The sequence below is a fragment of the Poecilia reticulata genome, linkage group LG7 (assembly GCF_000633615.1).
Source record: "Poecilia reticulata strain Guanapo linkage group LG7, Guppy_female_1.0+MT, whole genome shotgun sequence".
Classification (NCBI taxonomy): Eukaryota; Metazoa; Chordata; class Actinopteri; order Cyprinodontiformes; family Poeciliidae; genus Poecilia; species Poecilia reticulata.
Window position 1 is genome coordinate 6013506 of NC_024337.1, and position 16308 is coordinate 6029813.

At 40.4% G+C, this 16308-nt stretch overlaps 1 protein-coding gene across 2 annotated transcripts; it reads right to left on the reverse strand.

Annotated features, from left to right (window-relative positions):
- Positions 1-58: 58 nt before the first annotated feature.
- On the reverse strand, positions 59-14479 carry fam131c (family with sequence similarity 131 member C). 2 transcript variants are annotated; one of them, XM_008413067.2, is made up of 7 exons: positions 13434-14477; positions 12045-12272; positions 10541-10602; positions 7900-7984; positions 1872-2123; positions 1552-1641; positions 59-662 (listed from the first exon to the last, which is right to left on the reverse strand). In XM_008413067.2, exons 2-7 carry the CDS (start codon positions 12073-12075, stop codon positions 394-396), a joined length of 789 nt encoding a protein of 262 aa, XP_008411289.1. In that variant the 5' UTR covers positions 12076-12272; positions 13434-14477; the 3' UTR covers positions 59-393. The 2 variants fall into 2 exon arrangements, with proteins under 2 accessions (XP_008411289.1, XP_008411290.1); XM_008413068.2 differs by having other exon boundaries at positions 390-662; positions 1548-1641; positions 13434-14479.
- Between the last annotated feature and the right edge of the window lie 1829 nt (positions 14480-16308).

Below are 16308 nucleotides of genomic sequence, written 5' to 3' on the forward strand. Positions count from 1 at the left end.
AACTGAATTAAACTGAATTTAGGAGGGGAAAAAATGACCAACAAAACCAGGGCAGCCATATTTGTCACATATATATATTAAAACCAACGCTTTATAAAAATATATTTACACCGACTCTTTACAGCTCAGCTCCAGTTGTTTTCTACATAGAATAAAAAACTAAAATGTCACATTTAAACTGTACATTCACATGAAGAATAGGCCTAACCCTCGCTCATGTAAAAAATAGCATTTATAGTCAGGCCTTTAAATTCTTTCCGGCTGATGCATTTCGAAGAGTTTCGCCTCAAGAAATGTCTTTCAGAACAATCATTGCTGGTGGACGAGGCTCGAGTCCTCACTGAATCTCATGGGCGTTTCCACTGCGGTGACCAGCGTCTTTCGTTTCCGAGCCTAGTTGTAAAAAACGTCGTCCTCGGACAGAGAGCTGCTGTCGACGTGGCGGACGGCGGCTTCCGCCGTCGCCATGCTGCCGTCCTCAAATGGACGATCAGCGTCCCGCTGAGCGCCGAGTGCTGGGGGAAGCGTCGAGTTGGCCAGCGGCGGGTGAATCAGGCTGGTTGCGTCGCCGTAAGACTGGGTGTGAATGCTGTACAGGTGCTGGGGCACGCCGACGCTTCCTCCGTCGAGCAAATACTTGGACAAGAAGTGGCCCTCTGCGGCTGAAAAACGACGGCAATGTCAGCGAGTTGCTCAAAAAAGAAAAAAAAGAAAAATGAAATAAGTGGTGAAAACAATCACAGCTGGAGCTTCTCAGGTTACTCAAATGATTTACATTTGCAAGTAAATTGCTTGCATTAGAAGCACCGCTTAGAAGCGCTGCGGCGCACAGTATGTGGCTGCAAACGCACTTGGAATAAATACAAACTCAGCGCAGCCGTCAAACAAGTTACATTTCTTGTGGCAGTGGCTGAAATTCGTCATCATTACAACGCGCTGAAAAATTGTGCTTTTTTTTCTTCTTTTTTTCCCCACTTCAGTGTTTCAGATCAAACACTTTTAACACCAGGTAAAGATAACCTGAATAAGTACAAAATTAAGTTTTTAAGTATATTAATACATTTTTTAAAAGAAGGTTTTGTCTTCAGTGAACTGCAGAGAAAACATGGAAGGGTGGCGGAGGTTCCCAGGAGCGGCCTGCCTGGCAAAAAATTCACCAAAAGTAGAACGAGACTCTAAGGTTTATTTCACACCGAATAGTCCGGTGGAGATTCAATTTTGGTTCAAAATTGCAACTTTTGTTACATTTTCAGCTGGTGTGGTTGTGAACGTTATTTATATAATCATGAAACTTCAAACCCAGTTGTGCTCTTCAAGACTCTTTCACCCTCTGATCCATTTGAAAATCTTTTCACTCAAAAATCTATTAGAGAAAATGGAAGCCTTCAAATAATGAGCTTGTGATTGTAATCAGCCAAAGCCATTAGAGAAGAAATGACCTGCGATGTTCTTTTAATCTGTTGCTCCATTTGTATTCTGTGAACTTTGCAGGGTCTCCTGAAAAAAAATAAAAAAACTCTCAAGGCTTAAAAGCTGTTGTGACTCACCAACCTTGTGAGCTGGTGGACGGCTGCTCCGCGTTGTCGCTCATGGACCACATGTTCATCGCCGCCTCGGCCAGGGCGAACTGTTCCGCCACGCCTGGGAAACAAAAACATGTTTTCTATCGGTTTTCTCCTGAGTCAATCCCCTCGTCGTTTCTCAAAAGGTCCAGCAGACGTCACAAATTAGAGAAAATTCAATAAGAGGAGTAGATTTAAGCCACTGTCCTTGGAAGTCCTTAGGGTTATTGATCCCCCAGCCCCCTGCCACCACCTTTCTGCTTGACCACCTTTTGTTTTACCTAAATTAAACCCATCGGTTTGCTTCACCTGCAGCAAATCGGGCCTCCTTGATTTCATCCGTCATTTGGGAGTAAAACTGTTCATCCTCCTGCAGCTCCGTCCCCATGGCCCCCCATCCGCCGCCTCCTTTGCTCCAGCCTCCGCTCCACCCGGCCCTGTTTCCTCCACCCTCGGCGCCGCCGCATCCACCCCAACCTTTCCACTCGATCAGGTGAGCGACTCGCCCTTGGGCCATCGCTGTGGGCTTGGTGATGTGCTCCTTTATCGTGGCCACCAGGCCTAAACAAAGAGAGGAAGAGAAGAAGAAATGCGTCTTCATAACATTTATTGGATAAAAGGATAGGCCGGCCGAGAAGAGGAGCAAAGTGGATAATTTGATGAGGGAGGTAAAGCAGAATGGGACGACTTTCTGCTGCAGTTGGGTTATGCTATACTATAGAAATCAACTGTGTTCATTTCACTTTTATTTTACCATTATACTGACTGACAATTTAGAGGGGAAAAATGATGGCATAGCATGATAAATATCAACTTAAGACTGGTGGAAAAAAACAAAACCTGAATTGCAACATTATTTACAGAACAGCATCATCCAATTTTGCAGCAGTCTCCTGTTGAATGGACTGAACTTATATAGCGCTTTTCCAGTCAATTTAACCACTCAAAGCGCTTTGCACTGGAGTCACATTCACCCATTCGCACACCGATATGCAGATCGGTAGGGGTTAAGTTAATTTGGGGTTAAGTGCCTTGCCCAGAGGCACATCGACATGTGACAGGAGGAAGCTAGAATCGTACGACTTTCCGATCGCAAGACGACTACTCTACCTATACACCCACCGTCGCCTGATACAGAAAGGATATGTATACGTTCATCTCTGTGCAACATGATGCAATTTTTGTCTGATCTCATCCATCATTTGTGGATGTATAGGTGGGTGTGACTGTGCGCAGACATGCCATGTTAGTGGAGTTCAAACTCAACTCGTTCGCAGATTTTAATTTTATCCGTGTCAAACTAACAGGTCACAAACGTCTTAGACCAAAATAGATACAAATGTTTGCCTAGACAGCTACCATTTCAGTATGTTTTTTTAGCAAACTGGGGTCAAATCTAGCCTGCATGGAAACACAATAGAATATTTCTGTTAAGGTTTATTTAATAGAACAAAATATTAATCACTGTAAGCACATAATTTTTGTACACCAGGAATGAAGACGTTGTTTGTTTCTGACCAACTCTGTCGCAGTGTCTCTGACTGGTTGCTAATTTATTGCGACAACAATAATTCAAAATTCTCATCATGAAAAGAAATTGGTAATGAGATTTAGTAAACGATACAATAAATGTCCACCTCAACATGGTGTTGTGAAGTGAATAAAAAAAACGGTGGAGACTACGCCCATCCAACGACCAGTCAGTTACCATGGATACGCTAAACGCAGGCTAGCTGAGAGATATTGTTACTAGCAAACTATTTCCTTGTCACTCGTTCACATCTTTTCTCTGCATATCCAAGAAGAATCACCGTCACAAGATTAACAAACAAATATAACAGAAACGTCGTCATTTGCCTTTTTTTTTCAATTAAACATAAAACATCCTAGAAGAATCATCTGCTTCAGCTTTGCAATCCAGCTGTGAGTCTCTGTGTGTCCCTGCAGCCCAGACATTAATGTGTTATTCATGACCTGCTGAAATCACTGGACAAAACAACAAGAAGCCATCCTTTCATGTAATCATAGGAGACAAGGGTAGGAAGGTCTCGGGGAAATGAAGAGCGCAAGTGAACGTGACAGCACGCCTCGCTCATATTTCAGAGGAGAAAATTAAAGCCATATCAGAGGGGAAACATTGCAAAGGTTGAAAAGACAAAAGGTCAAATAAAGAGAACAGATGATGTTAAAAAAGAATCAATGGGGAAACGGGAGGAAAAATGTCAGCAGTGTAATGACAGGAAATAGACAACATAATAAAAAGGGGGGCTGGTTGCCTCGGTTCCGGTAAGCTGAGATAAACATCACAGCCACTTTATTTTCGTCTGAGCTCAATACCTGCAGATTTCACAGCACGTTTTATTGCGTGTTGTGTCACCCACAGCTGTCTCACCCCGCTTCCACACAGCGATGGCTCTGCTAGGGGTGGCGAGTGAAAAAAAATTGAGGAAAATATCTGCTTGCATCAGTTCAGGCAACGTGAACGCACCGGAAAAAGGCCCCCACGTTTTCCTCGGTTTTTTAATTTGTTTTTGTTTCAAAGACAGAAAACAGACTTGAAGATGCTCTCCATCTGCTACGGAGGGAAGCAAAAACAAACATTTTCACATGTCAAAGTGAGGCTTAAGCACAACGGTGCAAACTGCGCTCCATCCGTGTTCATCGTCTTAATGGATGCGAGATGATTGCAAACACCTGATGACTGCAAACATCTGAACAAGAAAGACGCCAATCAGCTCGCAGGTGTCGAGTGCAATTTTAAAAAATCTAACATTTCGTCAACAGCACCGCATAATCAGCTTATTTGTTAACTTTTTCATAAGAATATGGCTGAAAAGTCCGTACAAAAATCTTATTACATGGATTATGTTGTTAGAGATGAGCCATTTCCCCCCAAAGTTCAGTCTGAAGAGGACAGATTGGTGTGAGCCCGCTTATGATGAATGAATCTCTCATGTTGAAACTCTGCAGAATTAGTTCTCCCCTCAACAAAACTGAGTCCTGTGGAGAGGAGAATTGTAAGGCTGAGTTTTATTCAGCCATGTTTGTGGCGTATGCTCCAACACTTTAGTGCTGCTGCTTCTTACATATATATATTTTTTTTCCTGTTCATTCACACTGCTATACTTATACAAGACTTGACACCTGTTGAGCTGATTGCCATGGTTTGCTGCCTGCAACCACAAGACGTTTGTAATCTTTCTTCATAGCTGAAGACATATCATGTGTTTGCCCTAAAGATTTTACAACCTATGTCTGGTGTATGAAGGGTCGAGAGGGACAACATGAAACAAACAGTTAAATTATTAATTACACATTAAGCAAATAATTATCTATTTAAATGTATTTAATAGAAATTGCATCAAATATGTCATCATCAAAATGCAAACCTATAATAGCCGATGCAGATGATTAATTAAAAATGTTTTTGATTTGTGCCATGGTTCCTGTTCCTAAATACTGACAGGAAGATACTTTTTAACTGCATTTGAAGAGCCGTTTGCATGAGCCGTCTGTTGGATCTCCAAGTTACTCTGCTCAGGCCTTTATCCTTATTTCCTCCTTTTAACTGGATGAATCAGCATGTAAATCTTTACTTTATGAGTTCAGTCTCAGCCTGATTCATTTCCAATGTTTGGTGGTTTAGTTACAAACTAAAGTCATGATTTCTTTTTTTTTGCCAACTGCCTTGACATTGAATTGAAATCGATGCACCTTTCATGAGCTCCATGACTATACACAGTTGAAAAGAAAGTTTTGTAAACACTATGTATATTTTAAATTTCCTAACCTGAACTTTCATAAATCTTTTTATGCCTTGATACATATTGAAAGACAACTTGATATCTAAAAGTTACGTATTTGAATCAGCATTCTGCAGCCCAAAGGGCTCACAAACCATGTTAAATAAATGGCAAAGTGAAAAAAAACAAAAACAAAACGTGCTGCACATCCAGAAAAAAATACTTGACGGTTTTAAAGCTTTGCCTAAAATGCAGAGAATTTATTATCACCAATATCAGCTCAAACATTGTTATGAATAATAATGTGTGTGTGTGTGCGTGTGTGCGTGCGTGTGTGTGTGTGTGTGTGTGTGTGTGTGCGTGTGTGTGTGTGTGTGTGTGCGTGTGGGCTTGTAAATGCCGCACCAGTATTGCAGTCAGAAGCTGTTTTGAATGTCTAAAGATAATTTGATTTCATTTAGCTTAGCTGCCACCAGCCGATTGCTGTGAAGGTCATGGTTTTCAATAAGCCTTGATCTGAAATGAGAGCAACGTGTTCAGCAAATATTATTACTAAGTGGATCCTAAACACCACCTGACACACAGCCTGAGATGTAAAGCTGCCCAAACGCAACAATTACATTCACTAAGCCACTTGATGATGTTGGGCTTCAGCATGTTACACTATACAGTATTAAATGCCACATTAGCAAAAATAATCCTACTGCAGACACCATGCAGTTATCATTTATAGGTTATTATTGATGTTAATTATGTTAGGTTCTAGTGTACAGGACCATCAGGGGGAAAAAAACTGCTGAATTAAAATTTAACTGTAAGAAAGACAACATGAAATTTCTGACAATATTGTAATATTTACTCTGAAGGAAAATGGCAATGTGAGAACATTTCTTATCTCTTAAAATCAGCAATTAAAAATGTGATGGTAGGGGCATGAACCCGTTTTGTCTGAAAGTAAGCAAGCGACAAATATATGACAACCATACAGGCTAAATATTACAGATATAATTAAAAATGTGGTTTTGATTACCGATTCTACCGTAGTTCAGCTACGTTTAGTAGCTGTTCACGAATGTCCCTGACAGAATGTACAGAAATGTTTCACCGACTCGTTTATCAAAGCTACTGCAGTAAATACAGGTTAAAAGTTCAATGAAGTAAACTGAAATAGTTACAAGATGGGCCAATTGTAAAATTAGTGGCACATTGCCTCATATGGAAACATGTTTACATACAAACAAGACTTTGGCCTTCAATCAAATATTCAAGGGGAAAAGACGAAGGTGGTAAAAGTGATGGCATGTTTGTTTGATGTTTAGAAAATTAAGTAAATGAGGAAAACTAAAATGTAAAAAAAAAAAAATCCAGCAAGATCCTCAAACTTGAATGATTTTGAAGCTTTTACAGTGGGAGGTTTTGCTTTACACTGAAATGTGGCTTTCAGAGACGACACCCCATTTACGCTTATGGGTAAACATTTAATATTAATTGTAACACACTGATTATTTCAAATAATATAACCATACAATTACAACAACAACAAAAAAACCCTTTAAAATAAAAACTTTGGTAAAAATGTAGTTAATAGCAAAACTTGATGTGGGGAATAAATTAGAAATGCCCTCACATGTATTCAGATTTAGAAAAGCAACAAACAGGCACAACATATCAGGGAAACATGATATCAACATCCCTATTGTGAAACACGGTGGTGGCAGGATCATGCCATGTGGAGGCTTTTATTTTATAGAAAGCATTGTATAAAATTTACTTTTACACTCTTCAGATTTTACCAATAATATAAAATTAAAGATGTGTCCCTGTCCTTCCAATTCGCAATTACGTTTTACTTTGTTTTGGACTCTCATATAAAATCCCAAAGAAATAGACAAAAGTTTGCAGTTATGATGTGAAAAGTTGAAGCGGTAGAAATAATTCTTCATATATGAGACAATGACTTTGCATAGCGAGCAGAATAAAAGGGAAAGCGCACGAAAACACTAACATCACCGTTTTGCATTAAAGCTCCATGATGTGCTTTTAGCAGCTACGTTGTTTGACAGCAGTCGTCACACCTCGGCTGAAAGTGCAGCAGCAGGTTGTGAGGATTGATTATGTCTGAGTAAATGTTAAAAAGCCTTTTAAACGCACTTTACTGCATTCAATCTGCCATCGTCTCAGCCGTGCGCCTGCATATACTCGTCTAACCTATTCATGGGGTTTTTATGCCGCTGATAATTACTCTGTCAGTCTAATAAAGGAGCTTCCACTTGGAAAAGTTCATCAAAGCACAACACATTAACAAAAAATAATGAGCCTCCTGGAGGGTGAGAGACGCTGTATAGATGGGGGGGAGAAGAGGGGGGTGACAAGGGGAAGAGGAGGAAGCAATAACATGAGATCCGGAAGAACACGAAGGCAAAGACAGAAGATCTAATTGAAGATGGATATTAGTGCGTGTTTGGGTGAGTAAGAGAAAAAGATTAAGGAAGGAGGAAATTTGCATTTCCAACCCCTTGTGGTTACTTCCCCGGAATTGATTTGCAAGGCAGCGCACAACATGAATCAGACATGTTTGTCTTTGTGTTTCTCACCTATCAGAGAGGATGTAGCCAGCTCTGCAATGTCATAGCGACTGGACTTATCTGCCACTGTGCCGTTGGAAGGATTCTGACCGTCCTGCACCGCATGAGGCAAGAGAGAGACAGATAGAAGAGTAAATATGCTGGCAAAGCAGAGGTTACAAATACCCAATCAGGATTAAATAGATACGTTATGCTCATATGCTAATCAACATGCTAATTGTTGAGTAACATTTTTACCTAAATGTATACATGATATAATTGATAAACAAGAGACAATTGAAGCTGGAGCTGTGAGTTTAACTCTGAACACTGAATTGATTAATTTCACCATAAACTGAATTTGGAATAAGTTCTTTATAAAAGCGAATAAAGGTGAGCAATATGGACTTATAGTTTTATTGTGATATCAATTTATTTGTTTATTTTTTTGAGTAATTGACTGTGATCTCAGCCCCACAAACACAGATACTGTACATACGATCACTGCAATTAATAGTGTTTTCAAATGCATTGGTATTGATCAATGGTCTCATTGAACTAACATTGGAGGAAATAGTAAGCATTACCATCCAGAACAGTTTTGGGTTTTTCTTAAACAAAATGAATTGGGATTTTCACAACAGCAATAAATCAAAATTCTTATCATGATAAGAAATGTATCACGATAAGTGATAAATGATACAATAAATGCCCATCGTTAGTGGCAAAGCATTGCTTTTCTCCCTCCAGCTTCACACATCAAATGTTTGCTAAATAACTTAACTTCACTCAGATTGCTGTAAGCGTTCATTTTTAAGTTAAACTATACGTTCCAAAACGGATATTTCTCTGGACTTTGTAGCTTTGTAAGTGGACCATTCTTACAAAAATAGCTCTTAATATAACCATTATATCCATTTTAGCTCTATACTTGTGGGCTTTTTTTTGCTTTTTGGAAAATGAACCTCTGCCCTAGTCTGGAGTTTATGGAAGAATCAGGTTTTTCCTCCATCTTTCCATCAACTCTGACTAATTTCCCAATCTCTTAAAAAAATCCCAGAAAAACAACCCCACACCATAATACAAAAAGTGGTGGTGCATTCATGACCAGGTGTTAGCCATAGTTTTCCATCATTTTATTTTGAGTGCAAATTTTGCCTTTTCACCACTCTTCCAAAAAGAAGTTACACATCAGGGCTTTATTTGCCAATTTCAAGACTTTCGATTGAAAATAGCTACACTGGATTTTCTTTCGGGGTACCATAGCAAAGCGGCTGAGCAGTTCTCGGTTCTCAACTTTGAAAATCATGTATTATTTTCCGTCTGTTTCACAATTGCACTTTTTTTTATCGACACAAAGTAATGCAGCTGTGAAATGTGTTCTTCACAGAGCATATTGATGTGTCCTGGGGAAAGATCCTGAACCCTACTTCACCTCTGATTTGTCCGCGTTTGTGAGCTCGAGCCACAGACAACAACATCTCTACGGAGACTCGAGGGACTGTGTGGGCGTATAAATCTGTGTGTAAATGGATAAATTAGGATTCGGCACAAAACAACAGTAAACTTTGTAAATGAAAACAAGAGCTACAAGAACATTCACATCTTCCCCCCCTTTTACAATTCAACCCACGCATTTGCTGCGTTATTTTCTTCCAGGCAAACAGGAATGTTAATGAAGTTAACAGCCAGAAGTTCTTCGGCATTCGCACTCAGCCTGAATCAGGTGCTAACGACAGAAGGCACGATCTCGACACCCAAGTAGGTGCAATCAGAACAAAAAGAGGAGATGCTTTTCCTAAATGATCAACTCTGATTGAATGTTCTCGAGCTGACTGCTAAGACTTCAAGGATTTTAAGAAGGTGCAAGGTCTGGATTTGTTTTTTTATATGTTAGAGCATAATCAGTGGTTTTTATTACAAATTGATTTTTTTTTCTTTTCTCTTTTAGACAAAAGTAGGATTTGTCCTTCTCTGATTGGCTGGCAATTATGCTCATTTTGTAACTGGGAACTGCCTCCCTCTCACAATAGCTTAAATGTGTCTCTCCTCCTCTCTTTTCTGACAAACGGCCAATGAGAGAGAATTTCCTTCATACGTTTACATGAGATCTGGAAAACCAAGACGTGACGCCTGAGGCTACATTTTACTTACTTCCTTGTTTAATTATTTATTTAATCCTTGTGGCACCTGAGCTGCCTTCAGAGGTATCCAGTAGGAGGTGATGGGAAGGAGAAAATCCAGCAAAATAACCTTTGTAAGCTAAACTGTGGTGCAAGTCTGTTTTCCCGTCTGAAACTAAAGACTGTACCTTCCTTCAAAAGCGATGGAGAACAGAATGAGTTATTTTAAAACTTCATCTGTAATGGGAGTTTTTGTAAACTTAATCTGTCTTTTTTTAAAAATGTAAACTGATCCCAGGATCAATAGCTGACGCAGCAGGCTGTCGACGCTAATGGGACTAGCAATAAGCAAAAACATACGAAAAATAAACCATGTGAAAGAATAGAAATCTGATCTTCTTCCAGGGGGTAGTGAACACATCAAACTCATTCTTAGGATAAAATCAATTTCTTCTAGATCTGACTTGTGATAAACAGCGAGACTTGTACATCTGTGAACACTAACAAAGCGTGATATTAGCTACGCAGACACAGACATCAAGTCGTACCTTGATGGGAGCCGACTGACCTTCCTCGGTCTGGTGCAGCGATGACGATGGCAGGTGGAGTTCTGTGGGGAATCACACATAAATAACTGGTGTTAGATAGACTTATATGTGACCAGGGGTCAAGTGAGGCTCATACATAATGGAAGAGGCTCTATGTGTGTGTGTGTGTGGGTGTGTGTGCGCGTGCCCGTGTGTGTGTGAGCTTTAAATCCCCTTAGTGCCATTTAACCGAGGCCTCTCTGCATATTTAGCTTTGCATCAGTTCACGCTCTGCCTCTTTGCTTTATAATTGATGGTGATGAGGCTCATGTGAATGACAAGAGGAAATGAAGTGGCGGCCAGTGCTGTGGAGAATTGACATCATTAAAAAGGTCAGCAGACACACACACACACACATATTTGCGCACACACTTTTCACACTTTCAGTAATACAAACGCATGCTTGGGGTTTCCCACGAGGGTGGGGGAGGGGGAGGGGGAGGGGGTGGTCGGTGATGTCGTCGAGACAATCGGCGGTCACGATGGAAACGCCGTGGCAACGGAAAGCCAGGTGATACCCTTCCAGTCACACACTGATGGAGACACGCACACACACACACACACACACACACACACACACACACAAACACGCACTCTGATCTCCAGCCTCATTCTGCAGGTCAAGAAGTCGCCTTCATGATTACACCAACCAATCCTTTGTCTCTGTAGATTTAAATCACACCCTGACTCACACACACGCACGCACACACATACACACTTTCCCCTGCTGTGCTCTTCTTATCTGTTTTTCTGCCTGCCTCCAAAGTGCATCTGCGCTCAATACCTTACACCTTGTTTGAAAGGGCCACTTTCTAATTATAACATTAGTCTTTTTATTTATTTTTAATTTATTTTCCACCTAACAACACAAAATCCGCCTGGAAAACACGCCGGATTGTAATCCTGAATGTTAGGGGTCAAAAACACCTCAAACCTCAAAACGAGTTTTAAATTTTGATCCTCTCTGAATAACACGATTACATTTCTACTGTTTCCTCCTTAAACGTTTCCAACCATTACAGTCAAGCAGCGTTCGAGATCCGTCAAACAATCCTTGTTTTTTGTTTTTTTCCTGCAAGAGAAAATTGCAACTCAAGTCACATCTTCAAGTCCTGACCAATCTGGGATGACAGTCAGATGAGGCTCTCGCTGTTTCTCCCTCAGTCATCAACCTGCTGCCCTCCAGTCAGAGTCCACAGATTGCTTTGAGAAAGAGAAGCTGTCATAATGGCTTTTTCAGATTGCTGGTTATAGAGCAGGCTTCTCTGATTTCAAAGCAATCGCTCCTGTAATAGAGTCAACTCCGACGTGCCAAACTTGACACTCTCCATCTCGGTCGGGTGTCGGCAAAACTCTCGTAAACTTAACGTACAACTTCACCTGCAGTCCTGATGGTTAAAATCCACCGACTTGTCCTGCAAATCCTCACACATTCACACACAAACAGGTGGGCTCTGACACTGACCTTTGTGACCTTTGCAGAGGCAGGCACCCATGGTCTGACAAGCGCGGCCAACTGGTTATCTGTTCACCATGGTGGATGATGAGGAGGAGGAGGAGGTAGAGCGGAAAAAAGCAGAAGAAAAAGGAGAGAAAAGATGCAGCGGAGGCAGGAGAAGTATCAGCTGAGTCGGGGGGAGGAGGGGCGAGCGAACGCTGGATGAGCTGGAGACTGATGCACCGGCTGACTTCTCTGTATGGGAGGAAAGATGTGAGAGAGCAACACTAACAGAGTGAGGGGAGAGAAGGAGGGGAAAGAGAGAGGGAGAGAGAGAAAGAGGGAGGAAAGTGGGGAGATTGGGGAGTGCCTGTTTGCTGACGAGTGTGAATCTCCTCCCCCCCTGTCTCCCGTTCTCCTCCCACTGTATTCTCCCTCTCCATGCTGCTGTATCCATCACGACCTCACTGGGAGCAGAGGGCATGAAGAATGATGGACGCCAAGCTCAGCAGCCGATAAAACATTTGTTAGGTTTGCCTTTTATTTACACTCTCGTAACTCTCAAGATTTGTTTGGGTTCCAGTTCTTGGTCTTATATTCACTTTCATTCGTTGATGTTGTTGTTTTCAACGAGACCAGTAAAAATGCAAGTTGAAGTAACATTTTTTTTTCTTGTCTTTGTTTCTTTCTTGTTCACGAGGCCTGTGGATGTTTGGATGTTAGTCCATGCAAATTATCTAAAACGTTTAACGTGTTAATTACACGATCCAGATTAATTGCATTACGTATTTTGAAATAAAAGCCTCTCTGTCCCCCACAGTTTTTTCTACGACTGTATTCAGCCCCACCCATCAAGTCTGATCAGCTGCTAAAGAAAATCCCCCTCCAGCATGACCCTACCACCACCATGCATGATTCTGTGGAAAATAGTTTTTTTTTTTTTTTACATAAATGTTTCTTGATGTGTCTCACCTCTAACCTGATGTTCTGAAAAGTTGCGCTCCATGCCGTTCTGTGACCTTTTCAGTATTTGCCAAGTCAGGTTCCTCATCTCAAAAATGGCTTCCTGCTTTCTGGTTAAGCTGGTCCAACACAACTAATTAGCACACCTTTTCCCTGTGCTGCTCTTTATCTTCTCAGTAAAAAATGCTCCAGAGTTTTTGCTTGTTTTCTTGGACATCTTTCTTTCTTTTGTCCGTATTGGTCATCCTCCAAGCTAAGCTCTTTGTTTTGGTCCAGCCGTGATCCAAAAAAGTTTTGTATTTTCAACAGCAGGTTGTTGATGGTCTTTCTGTTGCTCCATCAGGTTTTTGTTTCATTTTATGCCTTTGCTCCTAACTTCACTGGACTATTGAAGAAATGGACATTTTGACATCTATTTCATCAACAAGGACTTCTACTTGCCAAATTGCTTACCTCTTTATTACGTCAGCAAATCTTCACTTGAAGCTTCAAAGTGTTATCTTATGACTTCACGATGAAGCTGATAGTCACTTTAGCAGCGTTGAAGACAGAAGTGGATCTCCGACAACTTTAGATTTAAATCTGGACCAAATACATTGTGGCACAATCTGTATTCCTCTCCCAGCTCTGGTGGTTCCTATCTTGGCGTCGTAGCTGATGGTGACGTCACACTGAGAAACAGCGCCTTTCCCTCCATGGTGAAGGAAAATCCTGTTGCCGTGGCAACCACATCCATGCTTCTGCAGCTTGTGCCAAAAGTAATTGGCCAGGAAAATCGGAAAGGAAAAAAAGAAAACATTTTATTAGATACTTTAGGTCTGAGTTGATGAAGTTGGTCAACATTCAGACAGGCTGTTTGTTTAAAGGAATTTACTGAAAAGATATGAGCGATGTGTGTAATTTCCCTGTCTGAGCGAGGCCAGAGGCCTTTTCTCGACCAGAGCAGAAATCATCAGAAGAACAGTGCAAATTCTCACAGAAGGGAATAATGAAAGAGGCCTCGGAAAAACTGATCGTGATTACAGAGATTAGATCTGATTAAATCATCCTCACAGCAAACATTAATAAACTCCCAAACTCTCCACAGTTAATTTAGTTTATCTGATGGCAACATGCTTGATATTTCTGTTGACCTACGCAGATTAATCTGAGCTCTCAGTTTCCTGTGACCAAAGTAAGAAGATGAAATGTTTTCTTGGTTTTCTTGAGATCACAAGTCTTTCAAGAGCCTCCTTCCCCCCCTTTGCACCAGTAAACACAGCTTTGGATGTGATGCCGTTTCGGTTCCTGGAAACCTCAGCGAACCCCACGACCTCATCAGGACTCTGTGGAAGTCCCTCAGAAAATGTGCCGCCATCTGGGACTCTTTGAAGACAAAGAATAAACAGATATAAAAAGCTTTATAGTGGGCTACCAATGATCCCTGGAGTGTTTGTGAAACCTCTAGGCACACACTTGCAAAACACCAGAGCACCTCTAAGAAAAGCTGGTCCCCTCGGAAAATTCATTGTTCTCCTTTGGGAAAAACTTTGAAAAGACAAAAAAAAAAAAAAAAAAGGGAGAATCCAACCTAATATGTCCTAACCCAGGAAATCCATCAAGAAATTCTGGAAAAATCTCTCTGGACTAATGGAAAAATCTTCCAGAACATGCTGAGTCACCCCTTTGCCCTTTGCTTGTGCATGAAATCAAAGAGCCTTCCTAATTGTTATGACGGAAATCTGAAGCGGCTTGGAAACATTCCAGTGAAATCCCATCTTTGAGTCTGAATGGCTGTTCATTGTCTCAGCGATTCATGCTGAAGCAGCTCTTATCGACAGAAGAAGAGGACAAGCTCAGGATCTGTCTGACCTCTGCTGGTAGAAAGGTAGAAGTGCATGCGCTCCATGGGTATTAAGTAAACAAAATGACTGTTTGCCATGGAGAAAATAAATTATTTTGAAATGTTTTCCAAAACAATAATTATACTGTATAGCAAAACAAATGTGTGAAATATATATTTTTTAAAAAGCAACAATATGGTTTTATATGTGTGCACACTTTTAAACCTTTTCTTGATTCATTTTAAGGATTCAATCTGTTTGAGTTCAACTGCAGAGAACCTGATGAACCACAAATACAGTTTTACTGTGCTAACAAGATTTCATTTAAATTTGCATCCTTCACTAAATCCACAACTAAATAAGTTGCAAAAAGTCTCATTGTACAAAGGAATTGGTCAGCAGAAGAGCATAAAACAATTCTCAGTATTATGACACAGTGAATAACTGGATAGTGACATTGTAAAATGAAGACATTTTTTCCAATAGTAATTAAAAATAATGCTGAAAATTCAGTCAGTACATGTTTAAATTAAAGAGCGGAGCTGTGTGTTGGAAGATCAGCATTTCATATCCAACATCCTGTCCAGGGTAACGTCTGGGAGAACATGTCACGGTGCGGCCTGATATTTTCAGGGCCTGAATATAAATATAAAAATAGGTCAAGTTGAAATTAAAAAGTCCCACATGAAAAAAAAAAATCAGAAAGGCACTTTTTGTCCAGAGGAAGTGGGGCAGATGCTCTGGCACTAGTGTAAAGTTTGTTCAAAAGAAAAAAAAAAAAAAAGAAAAATCAAAACTGAAAAAAAAATAATTTGAAACTGAAAAAATTTGTTTGAAACTACTTTTTAGAGACAAAGTTTTTAGACATTTTTTTTCCAGTTTCAAACTTGTGGTCCTGTTTTGGTGTGGGGAAGTTGAATTCAACAAAACATTTGATCAAGGATGCTCTCACACTATCAGGTTATTACACCTTTTTTTGTTTGTTTGTGTCATTTTTACATTTTTCCTTCTTGTATATGTGTTTGTTTTCAGTTTAACTGAAGAATTGATGCCTTTTCTCGATCGGTAGAAGCTTTAACATGAGCTGTCTGTGAAGCTCTGACAAAATTCACTTTTAAAGACATTTGAGAGCCACTGTACCTTGGAAAGGCACTTTTAAATGGATTTCCTTTATGGTTGAAACAAACATTTCTGAAGGAGCTCAGCTCTGTTTAAGTTTATTTTTTTGGGGGGGAAAGGCTTACAAAGAATAAACTGCTTTGAAAATTGTTTTATGAATAATTTAGTAAACTCAGAATGAAGTGTTCAGAAGCCTCCTCTGGGTTTACTACTGCCTCTCACTTCGAATAAACCGGCACAATCCATCATAATGCTGTCAGCTAATCATGAAGCGTCCATGTGTCCCTGTTCTGTCTTATGGACACTCTGTCCTAACACCCTGTGCACATTTGAAATGGCTCTTAATTTGTTCTGTGTGACTCAGTCTCTGGTCATTTTAGAGCCCC

Excerpts from the sequence above, each read along its gene's own strand:
- fam131c (XM_008413067.2), bottom strand. The coding sequence starts at position 12,075 with ATGGGTGCCTGCCTCTGCAAAGGTCACAAAG. Across the intron at positions 2,124-7,899 it reads GGCTACATCCTCTCTGATAG|GCCTGGTGGCCACGATAAAG; the intron begins GTGAGAAACACA and ends CTCTTTGTTTAG. Across the intron at positions 1,642-1,871 it reads GGAGGCCCGATTTGCTGCAG|GCGTGGCGGAACAGTTCGCC; the intron begins GTGAAGCAAACC and ends TTTGTTTCCCAG.